This window comes from Tribolium madens, unplaced genomic scaffold (genome assembly GCF_015345945.1).
Source record: "Tribolium madens isolate multiple individuals breed KSU strain unplaced genomic scaffold, Tmad_KSU_1.1 Scaffold_19;HRSCAF=116;Tcas5.2_LG9, whole genome shotgun sequence".
Classification (NCBI taxonomy): Eukaryota; Metazoa; Arthropoda; class Insecta; order Coleoptera; family Tenebrionidae; genus Tribolium; species Tribolium madens.
In genome coordinates, this window is record NW_025400983.1 from 6,217,461 (window position 1) to 6,235,108 (window position 17,648).

Genomic DNA, 17,648 nt, shown 5'->3' on the forward strand with positions numbered 1-17,648 from the left:
TTTTACAATAAAAATAATACATGCAGATTATTTTGGGCCCAAGTCATAATTCTTATGCTAATTGGTTATAATCAATCGCAAAGTAATTTTGTGTGCACCTAAAACCTGTATTATGTCAAAATTTCAGCCATTATATCATTTGTTATAGTTTCCTAATGTCAAATTATCTAGCAACCATTAAAATGGCCGTTGTGAAATTACATACTATTTAGATATTTTAGTTTAATTCTAATTCAACTAATTGGGTGTCGTAAGTCGTAATGAGTAATTATAACGTGTTGAAACGTGACTATTAGATAACTAAAAAGAAAATGGTTGTCTCTTCCATAGCCTAAATTGACTTAATCTGTATTTCTATTGCAAATAAAAAATACTTTATTGCTAAAAATCTTATTTCAGCAATATTTAAATACAAAAGAATTAATTATTTCCAACACTATTGATTTTATTTATTGGCCCATATTTTGCCATATGTAATTTGCCGCCTTTGATAATGAGGGTATTTAATCTAGTTGTCAACCAATCAGAGCTGAGAAAAATTATGAACATTAAAATATGCAACACCTACCGTCTATATTCTGTCACTCTCTACACTTCTTCGCTTTTATGATGCCTTGTGAGTTAAGCCCTCTTAGTTATGAATTATGAGAAATAGTAATAAATCCAATATGGCTGACATAATTTCATAGATAATCCAATATGGCTTACCACCTGTATTTACCGAGAAGTGCGCCCCAATTGTTAATTTATCTAATCCTAAGTTGAACATATTTATTAATTTATTTGAAATTCCAAGGAAATATTCTGTTGGGAATGCTGTTAGAATTAGAAACATTATTTTGAGTTAATTTTACTAAAAAAATTATTTATTTCATTTGTTATTTATTATTTATTGACATTCTTCATAAGCATTAGAAAGAAATCCCAGTGACAATCTAATCTAAATAATAAACACCATGACCTATTCCCCAGTTGGGGAAATTGTTTGTTGGTTGGTTGACATTTTTGAATTGTAATTTTTTTCAAATGGGGCATAAAACCCCACCACCCACTTTTATGCCTCTTATTGCGTCAAGTTATCAAACGAGAGCTCCACGTATCAGGAGGCCATGAAGGCCGAGAGGTGACGACTAGAACCGATCGTAGCGTAGCCGAAACTCTCACAATCTCCACAACCTCCTGCGATCCTGTCAATAAGACCGCCAATTTTGCGCCTAAACAGTCAGAGAGTGCCATGGAACGGCGTGAAGCCATTTTGTTGCGTGTCTAGAGGGCGCCACTGGCTTAATACGAAATTTGAATCAAGTTTGAGAAGTCTGAGGAGTGTTTGGAGTGTCTTGTGGAGGACACGGAATGTTATTGTTTTTCAAAATTAAAGACAGACAAGAGGCACCAATCTGAAATTGATAAATGAAATAAAATTAAATTAAACTGGAACTTACATGAGGTAGGGAAAATACGAGCGAAATGTAGGCAATTTCTTTGATGAGTTTTCTAAAATCTTGGGCGTAACTTGCGGCACAGCCGTTTCTGTAGTAGTTTTTGCAATTGTTTTCACAGCAAGTTTTCGGTACTGTTGTGTTGTAGTCGGTGGATCCTCTAATACCGCAACATTTGTACTACAATCTTTGTGAAAATGAATATTATTGAACTGAAGTTTCACGTATTTACGTTGAGCTCAATTTTGTTTAAAATTGTTTGAAACTCGGAATTGTTTCGCTTGAAAGGTGCTTCGAATCGTTGTTCCACTCTTTGGGTTAAATTGTTTGCAGGATGGAGTGTAACGGCGGCGAAGAGGCCCAAAGTAATTTGAGAAAGGAAGACAATTGTTAAAAACGTGGAATACTGGAAGTAAATTTTTACAATAAAGAAACAAATAACACTGTTACTTTTACCCGAAATAGGCAACAACTTCTTTTCCTAATCGTTGCATTTATTCCAAAAGACACAATTACCAACAGGAGAGAACCGACACAAAACGACCAACTTCCTACTGATAAGAGCACACTATCAAATATGTTAACATACTTTGATTCTTTCAAGAGAAGAATAATTCCTAAGGTTAGTAAAGTAAGTCCACACACCTAAAATTGTCAAGTCTTGACGAAGCATTAAAATTTTATAATATATGTTACCCCGAGAAGACAATTACAAACATAAAGAACAATTGTTACAGCTTCTGTGGTAGAATTCATAGGAAAAAAACTGTTTTTGGACAAAAATGTGTCAAAACGACAATAAGTGTCAAACGAGAAAAAAAACACAAATTATTTCGAACTAAATTTTTATTATAAATAATTAATATTTACATATTTTAAAGGCAGTCTTTATTCTTTTTTAAGATTCACGCTATAGCAATCTTGTATTGCAATATTCTTCATTTTAAATCGAAGTTTCTTCTACAGAGCGTTCTAAGAATTTCACTTTGTTTCGTATGTGGACGTGCCGGAGCTGAAATTTATTTATTGAATTAAAAATAGCAACAATTATGTAAGAATGCATGATTAGAGTGATTCTAATCTCGTGTTTTTACAAAGATTTAAAGATTTTTTCCTAAATTCGTTGTAAGCTATTGAGATAACAGATAAGACACTTTTTACAAGATTGATAAGTTTGAGATTTTAAATAAATTTATTGTTACTTACCACGAAAGAGAAAGCTGCCCCTAGAAGCTACAAAACTTTGTGTTTAGCTTCATATTTGTCAAAAAAAAAATTAATTTACCTCTGCAACTCCGAAAGCAATAGCAGCGTATCCGATTATTTGAATATATTGCAAAACAGTGTCGGTGAAAGCTTGAACACAACCAGTTTCAAAAGGATAAAAACAAGGACTTTTCTCCTTTTCGCAACAACTTTTGGGAAAAGGGCCCACTGTTGTGTTGTAATCAATGAAATTGTTGACTCCACAACACTCGAACTGAAAGTTTTTTTAGCGAGAGAGAACATTTAGAAATTAAAGGATTACTTTTTTCTGAATGTCATAGAAAGATTTTGTATCGTTATTGAACAACTCCTCAATTGTGCTTTTAACATTGTTTTTAAACTCCTGTTCGTCACTGATTTTCAACGCTACATATATTCCAAAAATCAGTTGGACTATAAAAAGGAATATCAAAATAAATCCATACTGGGGAAAAATAATTAATTAGTTTGTTGTTGTTTTGAAATTCTACTTACAGTCGTTAGAAGACAAGTGTTCTTGTGGAGGGCCCCACAGCACCCGAAACCAGCGACAAAAATGAGAAACCCTCCCATACATATTGAGATAATCCCAAGTGAATAGATTTCTTCAAAAATGTTAACTCCTGTTGATTCTTCAAAAAAATAAATGATTCCGAAAATAATTAAAATTAGGGCACAACTCTGAAATGTTGTTTTTAGATCAAGTTTCGTGTAGCTTGGGACTTACCGAAATTATAACATTGAATAAAAATATCACATATTTAGAAAATTGAGTAATGCAACTCATTTTGATGGAATTGACAAATGCTGTGCTACAACGGATTTTTGAACTGATAAAGACGAGAGGTAGCGTTTTGATAACTGATACAATAGTAGAGATAGTGAGAAAGATTAAATGAAATTATTATTATTTAATCCGTTTTTAATTAAATTATAATAAAAAAAATTATTCGTCATAGACTCTCACTTCTAGTTGCTGCAATTTTTTCTTGGACAACAGAAACACGAAAACAGTACCAACTCCCTACAACAGTTGTTATCATTGACAAAAATTAATTCCACTCCAGATAATAATAATAATAATCAAGTCGTGACGTTTTTACAAATTGGAATCTGGATGATAAATCCAGTGATAAACTATACCGCAAAAATAGCAGCAATGACGCTAAAACTGGCCGAAAATTTCAAATCATATTTGTGCAAATCTGCAATTAATTGGGCACAACCATGCGGGTACGGATCTGTTTTACTTTCCGCTCTTTCGTAACAGCTTTCTGGAATTTGCTTAACTTTGTGGAGGGCGTAATCGCTAGGTCCATGAGCCCCGCAACACTTTAACTGCAATTTTTAGGTGTTGATTTTCATTTTTGCAAAAAGTTGAGCCAAACTTTGGTTTGTAGATTTTTCAGACACATTTTCGCGTCGGAGTCGTTCTTGTTGAACGCCAAATGAATGTTCCTATCAATTTTGGTCGCATACTTCGGGACTTGCTCGTCGACTTTGTGTTTGTCTAGAAAATCATAAATTCCGACGCTCAATTCCAAAGCTGTGATTGACATTAGCACAGCCCCGTACTGGAAAGAATTATTGTTTTTCTTGAAAGCGATTAAAAATACGTAACTAGGACTAGTAGGGCTAGATTTTTTCGTCTAATTGCAGTCAAGCCTACCCAAGAACTAACAACTATAATTGCGCCTGTAATTAGAGTCAATGAAGCGTTTCTGATTATTGATTCGACTAAGATTCCACAATTTGCGATGCTGATTAGCCAGCTTAACCCGACTGAAAACATGACAAGGCCAAGAATCTAAAAGTTTAATTTACTGATTTTGAAGATTAGATAAAATATTTCTTACCGCTAAAACCAAGGCAGCGCCACTTATAATGTATTTCGAGTATTTGAGGCTAAAATCCATGCTAATTTAACGTACATGTTTTTTTATTGTTGAAATTAATAATTGTCAAAAACTTGTCATTTTTTTATTTTTATGACAATTGTTCTGATTTTTTTGCATATTTTATATTTCTAATAACACAATACCTGTTTTTAATGAGGCACTACTAATGATCTGTTAAAATTATTACTTTTTCATAATTTTATAATAAAAAGCTATGCAATTAACAATACAGACTATGCAACCTGCAATACAAGCATGTATTTAGAGTAGCCGCAGTAACGTGTATATTTTGAATTTGAAAAACTTTTTAATTCTAATATTCTAATGTTATTTATGTAAGCACATTTTTTTTCTATTTATGATTAAAAAATCAATAAAATGAGAAATGTCAACCGCTAGTTCAAAAACTACTTATTGTCGAGCATTTTATGTATGGGAGCCTAATAAGTCATTTACATTTTCTGAGCAATTTGTTACCTAAGCTGCTTTAAACTTAAGTACTCCAATTTTCTTTAGTTCACGTTGAGCTATTTTGTACATTAATTTCTTCATTTGGTTGCAATAATTATGTAAATACGGTTTTTTTTAATATTTCTTTTTATACATGTTTTTACTCTAGAAAAAATCATTATGTTTTACAACCTTATGTTTATGTTCTTATGTTAACAAATATAAATAAAAATCTAAAAGTAACCTAGTTGTAGAAATTTTAATATTTTTAGTTCTAATAAATATATAAAAAAGGATAAACATACAATCCTACTTTTATATTTCTATGCTCTGAACATTCTTATTATTTAAGTATAGTTTTAGGTTTATACAGGGTGAATAGAAAGTATGGAACCAAGCGGGTTTTTTTTTATCATTTGCCTCCAGAAAATAATAATTAATATAAAAAATGTGATCGTATTTTGAGAACGAAATCTTGTTTTGTTTTTGAGTTATGCGATTTTTTTGTCAAAAAATTTTTATGTAAATTTTTTTTTTTTTGAAAAACTTAAATGTAAAGTTGTGATCCTTAGATCATAATCTTCATGAGAAAAATGGTTTTATAGTAAAAATACTTTTTAATCTCCTGGTATATTCTTATGAACACGTTTTTACGTTTGTGTATTTCTGTTTCCGTTTATGTTTACGTCTACGTTTAAAAAATTAAGTTCTTACTTCCTTACAATAGATTCATTATAAAAATAAAGAGAAAATAACTGTAAATTAATTCAATATTTGTTTTTGTCGTTTATATCTTTACGTTTTTACTAGCCAAATGTCAGATGGCTTTGTGTTACATTTTAGTATCTGTTTTTATTAATTAAGTTGGACATAATTAGAAAATAGCTATTTATGTAATAAATAGACTGCAAAAATTTAATGCTTTGGACACGCGATTTTGTGACGAATATCATACCTATATTTTTTCATACTTCATTAAAGTTTTGCAATGGATTATAAAAAATAAATAACAATTTTGGGTAAATCTTATTCACTTATACAAATTTTCAATATTTTTTTGTTATGCTCGCAACAATTTCAAGCTTTTCTTCCAAACAGGAACAGGGAATAAAGTGACGCTTTATTCCCTCATTTTTGACTAATAAGATGGTACTTTATTTCTTTTAGAATAAAACAAATTAAATATCGATTTTAGCTTTAGAAGACTAGAAATATAAACCGTATGAACATTGAATGAATTAAATCTTTTGTGTGTTTTTTGACATAAACAAACATTTTGATAGAGTTTTACTCTTAAAATTGCAATGAATTAACTGAATATTTTCACACATTATTTGATGAATTTATAATTTTCTCCTGTTATTATTATTACTTTAGTCTATTGGGAGAAAAGTTTTGTGTGTATCTCTGGAATAAATATCGTTAATACTTCGAATGAAAATGCCTATACATTATACATACAGGGACATATACGTATAGGAATACGTTCTCGGGATTAAAATAGTTGTTTATTCCTTTGATACCATATCATAAGTAACTAGATAACTAACTCTAGGTAAAGTAACTACTAAAAGTGACAATTCTAGTGTGTAAAATATTCAGAATGTCTGGAAAAGGTGATTCCTTAATACAATACTCTGGAAAAAAAAAAGAAAAATTTCAAGTTTCATGTTTTTTCTGAACATTTTGTACCTTTGCAACGCAAGAGGCCTGCCTATTGGTATACTGACAGTTTCTTGTAATGTCAGCCCGCCCCTGCACAATGGCCGGCAACATGCCGTAATAATTCAATCAAGCGGCCGTTCAAGCCGTGACCTTTGGCCCTAAACCTCGTGCACGCAGACTAATAAACTCCCATCCTTAGTTTGAGAGCTTCAGCGATTTCGTCTGAAGGACACTCTAGAAGGCGTAAAAAGTCGTACTTTTTCCTGGTGTAATTGGCGTAATTATGTCATTTTCACAGCGATTAGCAACTTACTGTGAACGTTATCAATATTAATCAGACTTAATTGCGGCAAAAGCCAATGAGAAAAGTGAAACCGTTGCATAAAAAGTTGAAAAAACCTTGCTCCGATAGTTATCCGATGATCTCTTGGAGCGTCCGTAAGGATGACGTCAGGCAAAACTCGTCCTTGATGGACCTTGAAGAACACTGAACTCGACCAGTTCAAGAGAAAAGGAATACACATTTGTTGGTGGATGCTACACCCACTTGGTGCCATCTCGGTGTAATTATATTGAACGTGATGTTCTCGCTCCACGATATTATTGTTTTATAATCGAAATGTGCGAAAAAATCGCCTAATAATGGATAATTTTGCGCTGGATTATCGCAAAGGAATGTCGAAAAAAATTTCAATAGGCGAAATCGAGAAAATCGAGTTCAATGATTGTCAGAAGAAAAAATTAACCGCAATGACTCAACACTACATCCACACACTGACATTTTCCGAAAAATTCTCCGATTCGCAAAAATCATTTCACGTCGATAAAACGCGACATAACAAGAAATGTAACTGGAAAACCATTGCTACATTCTTTGATGTTATGATGACCTAAGTTATTGCATCTCTTCTTAGACAATTGTTAACATTTCTCTGTAGGTTGTTCTGGGTTTTTATGGCCAAATGACAAATAACGTATCTCGCAGAGACATAAATTTGATATTCCTTTTGCATGGAAACAATAGTAATTTTAGAGCTGATGTTATTTTACTGGCTACATTTTTTATTTTTAGGAGGCAGTTAAAGCGACAAACCTGTAAACTAATTTGAATAAAAAATTACTACTCATTTTTTAACACACAATAATTTTAGATTTTATTAGCAAATCATGATGAATCATAATAATCAAAAGATTTATCCCTATTTATTTTTTTATTGTTGTCGCGGCCCAAAGTAATTAACAAAATTTGAAATGAAATTTCAAGTTGTGACAGTTTTAGGCTTATTTAGAAAAAAACATTTTAAAGGTTTATTAATTTTTGGTGGGAATTCTTGCCAATGTTGATATTATGTACCAAGATAATTTTTATTTAAGATTTTATTTAAGATTTAATGTCTATTCTAAATGACTAAAAGATATATAAATATATAAAATAAAGAAGAAACAAAATTCACCCCAAATTCTGTCATTTTTCTTCAATAATTGAAAGCAATAGAAAAAAAGTTAATTGCAAATTGTTGTAAATGATGAAAGCTCGATGTGCCATTATTACTTTCATTTTGTACTCAATGTTAAAGAGTGCTTTTATCAACTAATTTCAGTAAATAAAGTAGTCCTTTATCGTATAGTGAGATAAAGTAATTTTTATCTACTGTTTAAATATTCAAAAAATTCTGGCAGATGAGTACAAAATAAAACGAAATATTGTACACGGTGATAAAGATTGTTTATCTACTTGTGAAAAAAGTCCATTCGTGACTTCGTCACTCGTAAACTTAACCCTTTCACTCGTAGCTAAACAATTTTTTTATCGTCTTGTATAATAAATAACTATTATTTTGTACTCAATGTTAAAGAGTGCTTTTATCGACTAATTTCAGTAGATAAAGTAGTCTTTTATCGTCTTGTGAAATAAAGTAATTTTTATCTACTGTTTAAAAAATTCTGATAGATGAGTACCTACAAAATAAAGCGAAATATGACACATGACGATAAAGATTGTTTATCTACTCGTGAAAAAACAATTTTTTTATCGTCTTGTATACTAAATATCTATTGTTACATTTTTTTAGTTCTCTTTACATTTTCATTATTAATTTTATTTAAATGTTTGGTTCCAAGTATTGGGTTTTTGAAAATCTGAATAATTTAAGAAATTTTATTATTATAAGTAATGTTTATGTCTAATTTTGTAGAAATTCAATTATCACATGTTTGAGTTTTATAAACTAAAAATAAAGTTTAAATTAATTAAAATACCTAGATATTCTTCAAGGGTTGGAGATTTAAGAATGAAATTTTGGAAAAAACGGAATTTTTTTACCAACATTGTTTTGTTTTTTTAATCGTTTTTCTCTTTTATTCTAAATGCCCCTTGTGATTAAGATAATAGAAAATAAATGCTAGACACCAGTAAAACACTTCTTAAAAGTGAACTTGAAGAACTTTGGAGTAACACTTTAAAAAATCTCCACTTATATTTTGAAGTTTTCTTCAATAAAATTTTGAGAAAAAGACCAGATTTTGATCAACTCTATTGTTTCAAATCTTTTTGTAAAATCTTCATATTTCACACAATAAATAAATCATTTTTCAATAGTGATCTTTAAAACTTTTGAAAGTATTTACTAAATTAAAACTGAAATCGACATAAATACAAGATCAAAAGTTATTTTTAATTGTCTCTTACTTCATGACTAAATACCACAACATTGTAATAAAGTTCAAGGCAGATCTACTCGTTTTCTCAGCACGTACCAAATTAGAAGTCTCAAATGTGAGAAAATTCTAAAATAACTAATTTTTCTATGCACAAAACCCAAAGAGTCCAAGGATGCAAACCCGACAAACAATACCCAAATAACTTTCTAGCCTTGAGACGCCACCCATTTCACAATTTAGAATTTTGCAAAAACGACATTTTTCCTCAAAATCGTGGAGATATACATATCCCGTCCAAAATTCATATTATTAAATAAATTGCCGTTAATTGATGGTTTCGTTATTACCGCAATATCGCAAGGTGAAGCTTGCATAAGTGGGCAATATCGAGTGGGAACCTTCGTACAATCTAAGCAAATTCTACATATTCTACCATCAAAACGCTAATCCTGTGGGCGTCTGTCATCTCATCTCGCATAAAGCCCAGCCTTAATTAAGTCGAGTGTTTTGACGGTGCATTTTTCCACCGACAACAACAATAATTACGCTGATAGCTATAGCAAAATTGATGCTTTGTGGTCATTACATCGTTGCGAAAAAATTAAATCACTGCTATTCCCGAGGTATGTTTTGCATGCGTTTAATGGGATGAAAATTACGGAGATTCTGCACTTTGCACACAACTCGGGAGATAAGAAGACGAGATGTGTCATTAAAACGTTGCTGTTTAACGTTTAAAGACCTCACAGGATCAGAATATCGGAAAAAATGACCTCTCAAGGGTCAAACGTGACACAAAAAATCAACTAATAACAGGTTCATATTTCCGAAAATTTGTCGGGGAAAACCTCTCAACCTGAGCAAAATTTTAATAAGTTTTCGCGGGTTTGGGCATGTACAGAATTTTAAAATGCCTATAAATAGGCGTGATTTTGTCTGCACTTTATTTTTATTCTTTTTACCACAATAAATTCTCAATGTCGATGGTTGACACAGCCTGACATCACTTAAACAAATAGCAATTATTGCAAAAATAATTAACCACAAGTATGGTAATTGTTTTACGCATATTGTGGTTTACGAGAAGATTCCTGAAAAAAATAATTTTAATTTATTAATTATTCATTAAACAAACTACCAGATAGTAAATGATTGTTTCACGATAATTATGCCTAATTGTAACATTAAGTAAACACAAAGTAATTTATGTCGTTGTAGAAAGTTACAGGATGAAGGTAAGTGGTTTAAGTATTTTTTAAATTGATGGTTACATGTCTCTAATTTGGGAAATTAGGAGAGATAGGCTGCCGGAATTACTCGAGGAATTTGGAACAGGGTTTGAATAGACAAGTAAAGTGATTATTAAAAAAATAAGATCCTTGAAACGCGAGGAAGAGAAAGAAATGCAGGCCGAAATACATACAAATTCAAACTTTCTTATCATTACAATTGAATTGCAAAAACCGTTTTTTAAAAACGGTTAGTTTCGAAATATATACAGGGTGAATATAAAATATGGAACCAAGCGGTTTTTTTAATCATTTGCCTCCAGAAAATAATAATTAATATAAAAAATGTGATCGTATTTTGAGAAAAAAATTTGTTTTGTATTTGAGTTATGCAATTTATTTGTCAAAATTGCAATTTATGTAAAAAAATTTAAAAAAAAAACAAATATAAAGTAGATAGTTGTAATCCTTAGATCATAACCTTTATGAGAAAAATAATTTTATATTTATAGTGGGTTGCCATTTAAAAAAATAAAAAATTTTGTAGAACTAAAAAACAAGAGAAAAATTTTATTCTTGATAAAACACATTTTTATAGTACTTTATTATTTATTCATCTATTAGTTTTTCCAAAAAATATATAGTTTAAGCAAAAACGTTTATTTTCATACTTTCTATTCTCCTGATGGTACATATTGAATAATAATTGATAAGATTATTTGTATTATGAAAGGAAAAAAGGAAAGTGTATCTTTTCCTCCCACAAGTGGAAAAAACACTTTTCTACAATGTAATGGATATAATTTTTCCTATGATCCAGAGAAAGATTTGCCAGTTTTACCATTAAATCTAGCAGCATGTTTTCCCGTTTCTATGGAGGAGGTAAAATTTTTACGTCCCTGAGAGGTTACATATATTTTTCTCGTAATTTTGTTGATGAGGGAGGTAATTGGTCACTTTCTTTTCTGAAATTACGGTCGAAAAACTTACTTTTGTTAAGGTCGTAAGAAAATTATATTTTCGGAAACTGTAACTACCAAATGAAATTATAAGTGATAAAAAAGTAGTAACTCTTTGATATAAAAGGACTACAATTCTACATTTAAAAATTTCCATTTTAACTTTCTTAATGAATTAAAATTGTTTTAATTTTAGTTAATTCTCGACTCCTTTTGTAATGAAAGGTATATCAGGAGTTACTCCAATCTCAAGTTCAAGTTTTTTGTGGATACTGATAACTCTTACATGCAACTGGGATCCCTGAAGAGGATTTTGCACCACTAAAAAGCGAATAATCAGCACAAACACGATTCATTGTGCTTTCGTTCAAATATGTGTATTTATTTTGATTTCACCTTGTATTTTCAACAGAAAAAAGAGAACACGAAAGAAAATACAGATTAGCCTACAGAAGCGCCCAAAATTTTGACTCTTTGAAATCACTATTTATTAATTACTCGAAAACTATTAATTTTATTTTTTATTCCAAATTGATTTAGTCGCTTGGGTAGCCAGAAAGACAGAAACGACCAAAAATCGGTATCTAATCTGGGCTATAAACTATTTATCACAAAATCTATTTGCTCTTTAGTCCGGCTCTGTTCTAAAACCTCCGATTCCAAGTAGTAATAAGGAACACCCAAATCGACTAAAACGTCTCTCTTTGTTTATCTTCCCATGTCCGAAGTGTTAATTTTGCCATATTCGTCCGAGTCGAGGTCTGAAAGCGAAGTTGTTTGACCCGTCGGAAAACACCTACCGATTTCCAAAAGGGTTAAGCGAGTTAATGTGGGCTTCGAACCCACAAAAAGTGGGTGGTGAACTTTTACTTTCTGTTATAGAAAAGATGAAATACCGTTGCGTGTATTTCGTTGTTTATTACGCCAGCGAAATGATTCCCACGTTGTTTGCATGATGGAGAGACTGTTTGCGGATTAAAGGGGCATTAGTATTGCACGACTCCGCTAAGACAAAAAGCTCAAAAGCAATAAGCATAAACTCGGTGAATTATTCTATGCAAATTGTGCGATGTAAATCTTTACACGGCATTAATGTCAAGGTGGAAAATGATAAAAATTCGGAGCGGTTTGGGAAGTTTAACATGAAACGTTAAATTTAAACGATTATTGGATTTGATACGCCTCTCAGACGCCATATTGAGAATGAATAACAATCAGAAAATGGTTTTGTTGGGTTGGAGGAAGATAAGCTTCGCGACTCAGTGGGACGCGGCTTTTATTACTTCAAATTTATTTTTACCAATAAATTATTTTAATTATAGAGGCAGTAATGAGAAATGTCAATACGAGTGATGACAAAACCTGATAAAAGAATGAAATTCTGGCTTATACCAACCAACGAAGCTTATCCAGGAAAAAAAATTGAATTTTGTAGGCGATAGAGAAAGTTGTTTTTTTAATTTTTATTGCAACTAGATTTGTGACAATTTTTTATAATTTAATCCAAGTCCAAGTTTCTTCTCATTAGCAATAAATACAACTAATCTTATAAGCAGCTTCTGTATCTAATCAACGTTATCCCAGCGCCAATCTATTAAAAGATTCAAGAAAATTTATAACCCAATTTACCGGCCTTTAATTACAAAATTATTTGTCACTGTTCTAACCCACACTATACATAAATTAATAAAAGTAACAAAATAATTTATTTCGTAGGCGAATAGCATTGATGTGTAAATTGCGACAAATTTGGAGGGCCCCGACCCATAAATCATAATTTTTCGCCCATACGAGAACTTGACTAGTTTTTTTCTTGCAAAACATTGACCGTACACTTCCGACATGATTTTCTCATTTGTCCGTATAATGATTAATGATCGCAATGATTCGAACTCACCTTTATTTATTTTAGTCTTACAGGATAGTAACTAATTGTGGTTATTTCGAGATATTACAAGCAACAATAAAAAATTGCTCCTCCCATAAATTAATTGCAACCAAAATCGAGTCTATTTTTAAAACTCATTAGTGGAATGAATAGTGGATGATTGATGACTGGCTTTTAAATAAATCACAAAAAATGAGCAATGGCTATTTATATTAATTACACAAAGCGCCATCACCGCATCATTGTTTTAAATTACTTGGATGGCTAATTTCAATAAAAAAATGACGGAGGCATGATAATAACAGTTTAGAAAGGGACTGTTTCAAATATAGAAATTACCAAAGCATTGTCGGTGCTTTTGATGGGTCTCCATTGTCTCGGGTGGAAAAAACACAGACCCAACTACCAGGCTGGGTTTATGGCGTCTTCCTGCCGCGTAAAGTCCCTGATTACCATAAATCGACCATCGAATTAGAATTATCGCAATTGAGCTTCTGTTTTCTTCAATATGGATTCGTTTTCGCAGTGATTTATTCGAGACAACTCGTAGGCGACTGTTTTAGCCATCGATTATGGGCAAGTGACTTTTAACAAAAATCCCAAGTAAATTAATACCGACGCAAAATCGTTAGCGAATATCTAATTATTATTATTACCGACGTGCAATGTTCGGTTTAATGAGAAGGCTTTAGCAGTGGCAAGCGCAATTCGTCAAATCTGTCAACGGCTTTTGCAGTACCTTTCACGTATACGTGTATGAAATAAATAGTTGCATTATTCATAGTCGAGGGTTTTTTTAGGACCAAATGTGGCTAAACGGCTTGCCGGCCAACTACGTGAGGATAGAAGCGGCAGGTTTCATTCGGGTTAATCAGTTCTTGCCATTTGTGATGTTAGGGATTTTTATGCGGGAAATATTACACCTGCATCAAGTACGGACACTAATAGCCTGAGATGCATACTTCTTCCACCACTCCTAAAACGTAAACTAGCACAAAAATACGATTGGGGATAAATATTGTGATTTTTTGACGTTTAGTGGTCATTGACCCTGTTACCAACACCAAAGGGTTCATTACAGCGTTAGTGTTTTTGAAAGCCTGGATTTGAGAAGTTAATGCAAAGCTATGAGACATCATCAGTGGCGTAACTAGAAATTTTGGGCCCCCCCGCAAAAGACGTGTGTTGGGCCCCTCTCTTCTCCGGTTCCCTATTAATAAAGTATAAGAAGAAACTAAAAAATTATATAAATATATATTTTTTATTTTGCTAACGAACAATAATTCTCAAATAAACAATAGTAAAACAATTTAACAAAACAAATAACAATAAAAACTTTTTAAAAGCAATAATAGCAGAATAACACAATTTCAGCTTACGTTTACTTAGGTAATTTGTTTTTTCCTTGCTTTTAAATTTGCAAAATTTTGGATAACATTGTCCATGTTTAGTTTTTTAGCAACATCGTATTCTATTGACAAAATGGACAAATTTGTAAGCCTTTCCTGATTCATAGAGTTCCGTAAATAGTTTTTTATTAATTTTAATTTGGAAAAGGATCTTTCCACTGATGCGACGGTGACAGGCAGAGTTAAATAGAGTAAAACAGCAGTTATGACATTAGGAAAACTAGATGACAACTCATTTTCTAGTATTAAAAATTCTGCAAATTCTTTTACCGATTTTGTTGTCTTTAATTTCTCTTTTATGTACGAATTTTTAACAAGTGATGCCAATTCACAGGAAAAGGTGTTTTTGACTATGTCGTTTTTATAAAAATTTCCAAAATTTGTTGTGTTGACAACAACTTCTTCATCATTAAGTTCCGCCAAACCTTTAGGGTTTAAAATGTTAAACAGTTCAGAAATTTGAAAGAGAGAATTGAACCTTATTTCTAACTGGGTTTGTAGAATATCCATTACTCTATAAAATACGTTAATCTTAAAATATTCTTTAGGATCATTAAAACGATGGTCCTCGACAAGTTCATCAAAAAATTTTTTTACCTTGACTTTTCTTTTATTTTTGAAATCCGTAGTTATTTTTAATCTGGTAGCTGCAGTTGTTGCATCATCATATATAAAATTGTCAAAATTATTTCTTAATTCTTTTACAGACTGCAAGGGAGCTAAAGCTGGTAGCTTGTGATAAATCTATATCAATTTTCTGAAGCAATTTTGATGAAATATCAATTTCTGCGAATATTTTATGTAAAAATGTACACATAAAAACAAATTCAAAATTCTCCAATTTTAACAATAAAGATTTAGCTTCGTCGGTTTCCTGTTTTTTTTCGGAAGTTAAAATAATTCTGTTTAACGCTGTAATTATGTCATATAAACGTAGCTTTACCGCTGTGATTGTCTGAAGCCGAGAAGACCATCGGGTAGGATTTAATTTCTTAATTGTAATGGTAGATTCATCTGTTATTTTACTCAAAAGGTCCCAACGTTTAATACTTAAACCAAAAAATGTATAAATTTCCTGAAGAGTACAAAAAAAATGATTGGATTTCAGGAACACCTTTTACAGCGTCGTTAATAACTAAATTTAAATTATGTGCAGCACAATGAATGTAAATCGCAGTTTCTTCTTGTTCACGAATTTTTTTCTGCACCCCCCATAAACTCCGCTCATATCGTTTGCACCGTCGTATCCTTGCCCTCTACATTTTTAATGTCAATATTAAGACTTTCTAAAAAATGTATAATGATATTTACAAGACCGTCAGCGGTTTGCAAATCTGCTTTTACAAAGCCTAAAAACGATTCTTTAATATGTAAATTATTGTTATTGCTACCGCTATCTACATATCGGATGATTATACTTATTTGATCTGTCTTTGCAATGTCCTGTGTAGACAAAAATTAATGAATAAAAGGAAGCATTATTAATTTCATCAACAATATGATTCAATACATGATTACCCAAACAAGTAATGATTTCGTTTTGAATATTTGGACTTAGATACTTTATTATGTTAAAGTGATGCTGAACAATCTTTCTAAAACTTTCTTCCAAAAAGAGGACTCTTCTTCAATTTGTTTCTTCGTCAATACATCAATATTTTCTGTCTTCTTCCATTGACTGTAAATGTATACACAATTAATATGGTAGTCGATGGTAGAATGTATACTATTTTTTTTTGATAATCCTTGCCAATCGCTAATTCCTTCCGTGCTCCAAGATGATTTTTTTTTGCAACCAACAAGGCTCATGTTAATTTGATGTTAAAAAAATTTGCAAAATCAGTTGGATATGCTTGTTTAAATATTTAGTCAACCTCAATGGCCTCTTCCTGATTTTGATGATGGTCAACGGAAGCAGACGATGTGGAAGGAACAGATAACTGATCAGTGACTTGTTGTTCAACTTTAATATCAGGAGCATTTGATTCTTGATTTTGATGGTCAACGGAAGCAGAAGCARATGATGTGGATGTGGAAGCAACAGATAATGGATTAGTGATTTGTTGTTCAACTACAATATCCGGAGCATTTGATGCAGGTTCATCATTGTTGCTGGAGTCACTATCAACAACTTGATTCTCGACATTGGCGAATTCTTTTTTTTGAATAAAGTTGGAAATTTTTTGAAATTTACTTTCGATAAACTTCTTCTTCTCTTCTTTTCGTTTTCTTTTGGCACTACCACTAAGTACATTTGCTTTCTTCATATTTTTTTAGATTAATTTTGACGTTATAAAAATATATGCACCTATTATGACCAAAATTCAAATTAAAATTGATGCAGGAAATAGCATTAACAGCTTGTGCGAACTGAAAAAAATTATAACCCAAAACAATTTCTTGCCAGGATTGCAGTTCCTCGAAATGTTTTGTCTTCCGCGGCGTTTGGACCCGGCGTATAGCGCCCGGCTCGACACTTGATATGCTCAAAGTGAACAAGAGAATATTCTGCCGTTTTATTTTTTTTTTGCATTGGCCTATAATAATTTTCGTACATCTTTAAAAAATTATAAACTAGTACTATTTCTACTATTATTTTTAATTTGGAAAGGGCCCTTTATCCCAAGGGCCCCCCCGAGGCCGCGGGCTCTGGCGGGTGGGTAGTTACGCCACTGGACTTCATGCAATTACAGATGGTAAACACAACTATAAAATGATTTTTTTGCAACGAACCATTAAAACATTTACTTAAGTAATTAGAAATAACTACTTAATAACTAATTTTATTTCTTTACGAGCTTATTG

The 17,648-nt window shown here is 31.6% G+C and overlaps 3 protein-coding genes across 4 annotated transcripts; all 3 read right to left on the minus strand.

Annotated features, from left to right (window-relative positions):
- Positions 1-893: 893 nt before the first annotated feature.
- Positions 894-2,238, minus strand: LOC123013623 (leukocyte surface antigen CD53-like). The gene is made up of 5 exons (XM_044412290.1): positions 2,136-2,238; positions 1,896-2,084; positions 1,672-1,845; positions 1,443-1,619; positions 894-1,397 (listed from the first exon to the last, which is right to left on the minus strand). The coding sequence occupies exons 1-5, from the start codon at positions 2,193-2,195 to the stop codon at positions 1,302-1,304; spliced, it is 696 nt and encodes a 231-aa protein (XP_044268225.1). The 5' UTR covers positions 2,196-2,238; the 3' UTR covers positions 894-1,301.
- A 57-nt stretch (positions 2,239-2,295) lies between these two features.
- Positions 2,296-4,441, minus strand: LOC123013621 (23 kDa integral membrane protein-like). The gene is made up of 6 exons (XM_044412275.1): positions 3,412-4,441; positions 3,180-3,365; positions 2,968-3,129; positions 2,725-2,919; positions 2,646-2,672; positions 2,296-2,451 (listed from the first exon to the last, which is right to left on the minus strand). The coding sequence occupies exons 1-6, from the start codon at positions 3,469-3,471 to the stop codon at positions 2,383-2,385; spliced, it is 699 nt and encodes a 232-aa protein (XP_044268210.1). The 5' UTR covers positions 3,472-4,441; the 3' UTR covers positions 2,296-2,382.
- Positions 3,481-4,735, minus strand: LOC123013612 (23 kDa integral membrane protein-like). 2 transcript variants are annotated; one of them, XM_044412261.1, is made up of 5 exons: positions 4,541-4,735; positions 4,354-4,491; positions 4,073-4,258; positions 3,828-4,022; positions 3,481-3,708 (listed from the first exon to the last, which is right to left on the minus strand). In XM_044412261.1, exons 1-5 carry the CDS (start codon positions 4,598-4,600, stop codon positions 3,631-3,633), a joined length of 657 nt encoding a protein of 218 aa, XP_044268196.1. In that variant the 5' UTR covers positions 4,601-4,735; the 3' UTR covers positions 3,481-3,630. The 2 variants fall into 2 exon arrangements, with proteins under 2 accessions (XP_044268196.1, XP_044268186.1); XM_044412251.1 differs by having other exon boundaries at positions 4,306-4,491.
- Positions 4,736-17,648: the final 12,913 nt, after the last annotated feature.

What these genes read in the sequence shown, in the direction of transcription:
- LOC123013612 (XM_044412251.1), bottom strand. Translation starts at nt 4,600, where the DNA reads ATGGATTTTAGCCTCAAATACTCGAAATACATTATAAGTGGCGCTGCC. An exon ending in ATCTAGCCCTACTAGTCCTA is followed by an intron (nt 4,259 to 4,305) that starts GTTACGTATTTT and finishes AATTCTTTCCAG; the next exon opens with TACGGGGCTGTGCTAATGTC. An exon ending in TGAAAAATCTACAAACCAAA is followed by an intron (nt 4,023 to 4,072) that starts GTTTGGCTCAAC and finishes TAAAAATTGCAG; the next exon opens with TTAAAGTGTTGCGGGGCTCA.
- LOC123013621 (XM_044412275.1), bottom strand. Translation starts at nt 3,471, where the DNA reads ATGAGTTGCATTACTCAATTTTCTAAATATGTGATATTTTTATTCAAT. An exon ending in ACACTTGTCTTCTAACGACT is followed by an intron (nt 3,130 to 3,179) that starts GTAAGTAGAATT and finishes ATTTTTCCCCAG; the next exon opens with TATGGATTTATTTTGATATT. An exon ending in TCTATGACATTCAGAAAAAA is followed by an intron (nt 2,920 to 2,967) that starts GTAATCCTTTAA and finishes AAAAACTTTCAG; the next exon opens with TTCGAGTGTTGTGGAGTCAA.
- LOC123013623 (XM_044412290.1), bottom strand. Translation starts at nt 2,195, where the DNA reads ATGAATTCTACCACAGAAGCTGTAACAATTGTTCTTTATGTTTGTAAT. An exon ending in GAAGTTGTTGCCTATTTCGG is followed by an intron (nt 1,846 to 1,895) that starts GTAAAAGTAACA and finishes ATTTACTTCCAG; the next exon opens with TATTCCACGTTTTTAACAAT. An exon ending in TCGTATTTTCCCTACCTCAT is followed by an intron (nt 1,398 to 1,442) that starts GTAAGTTCCAGT and finishes TATCAATTTCAG; the next exon opens with ATTGGTGCCTCTTGTCTGTC.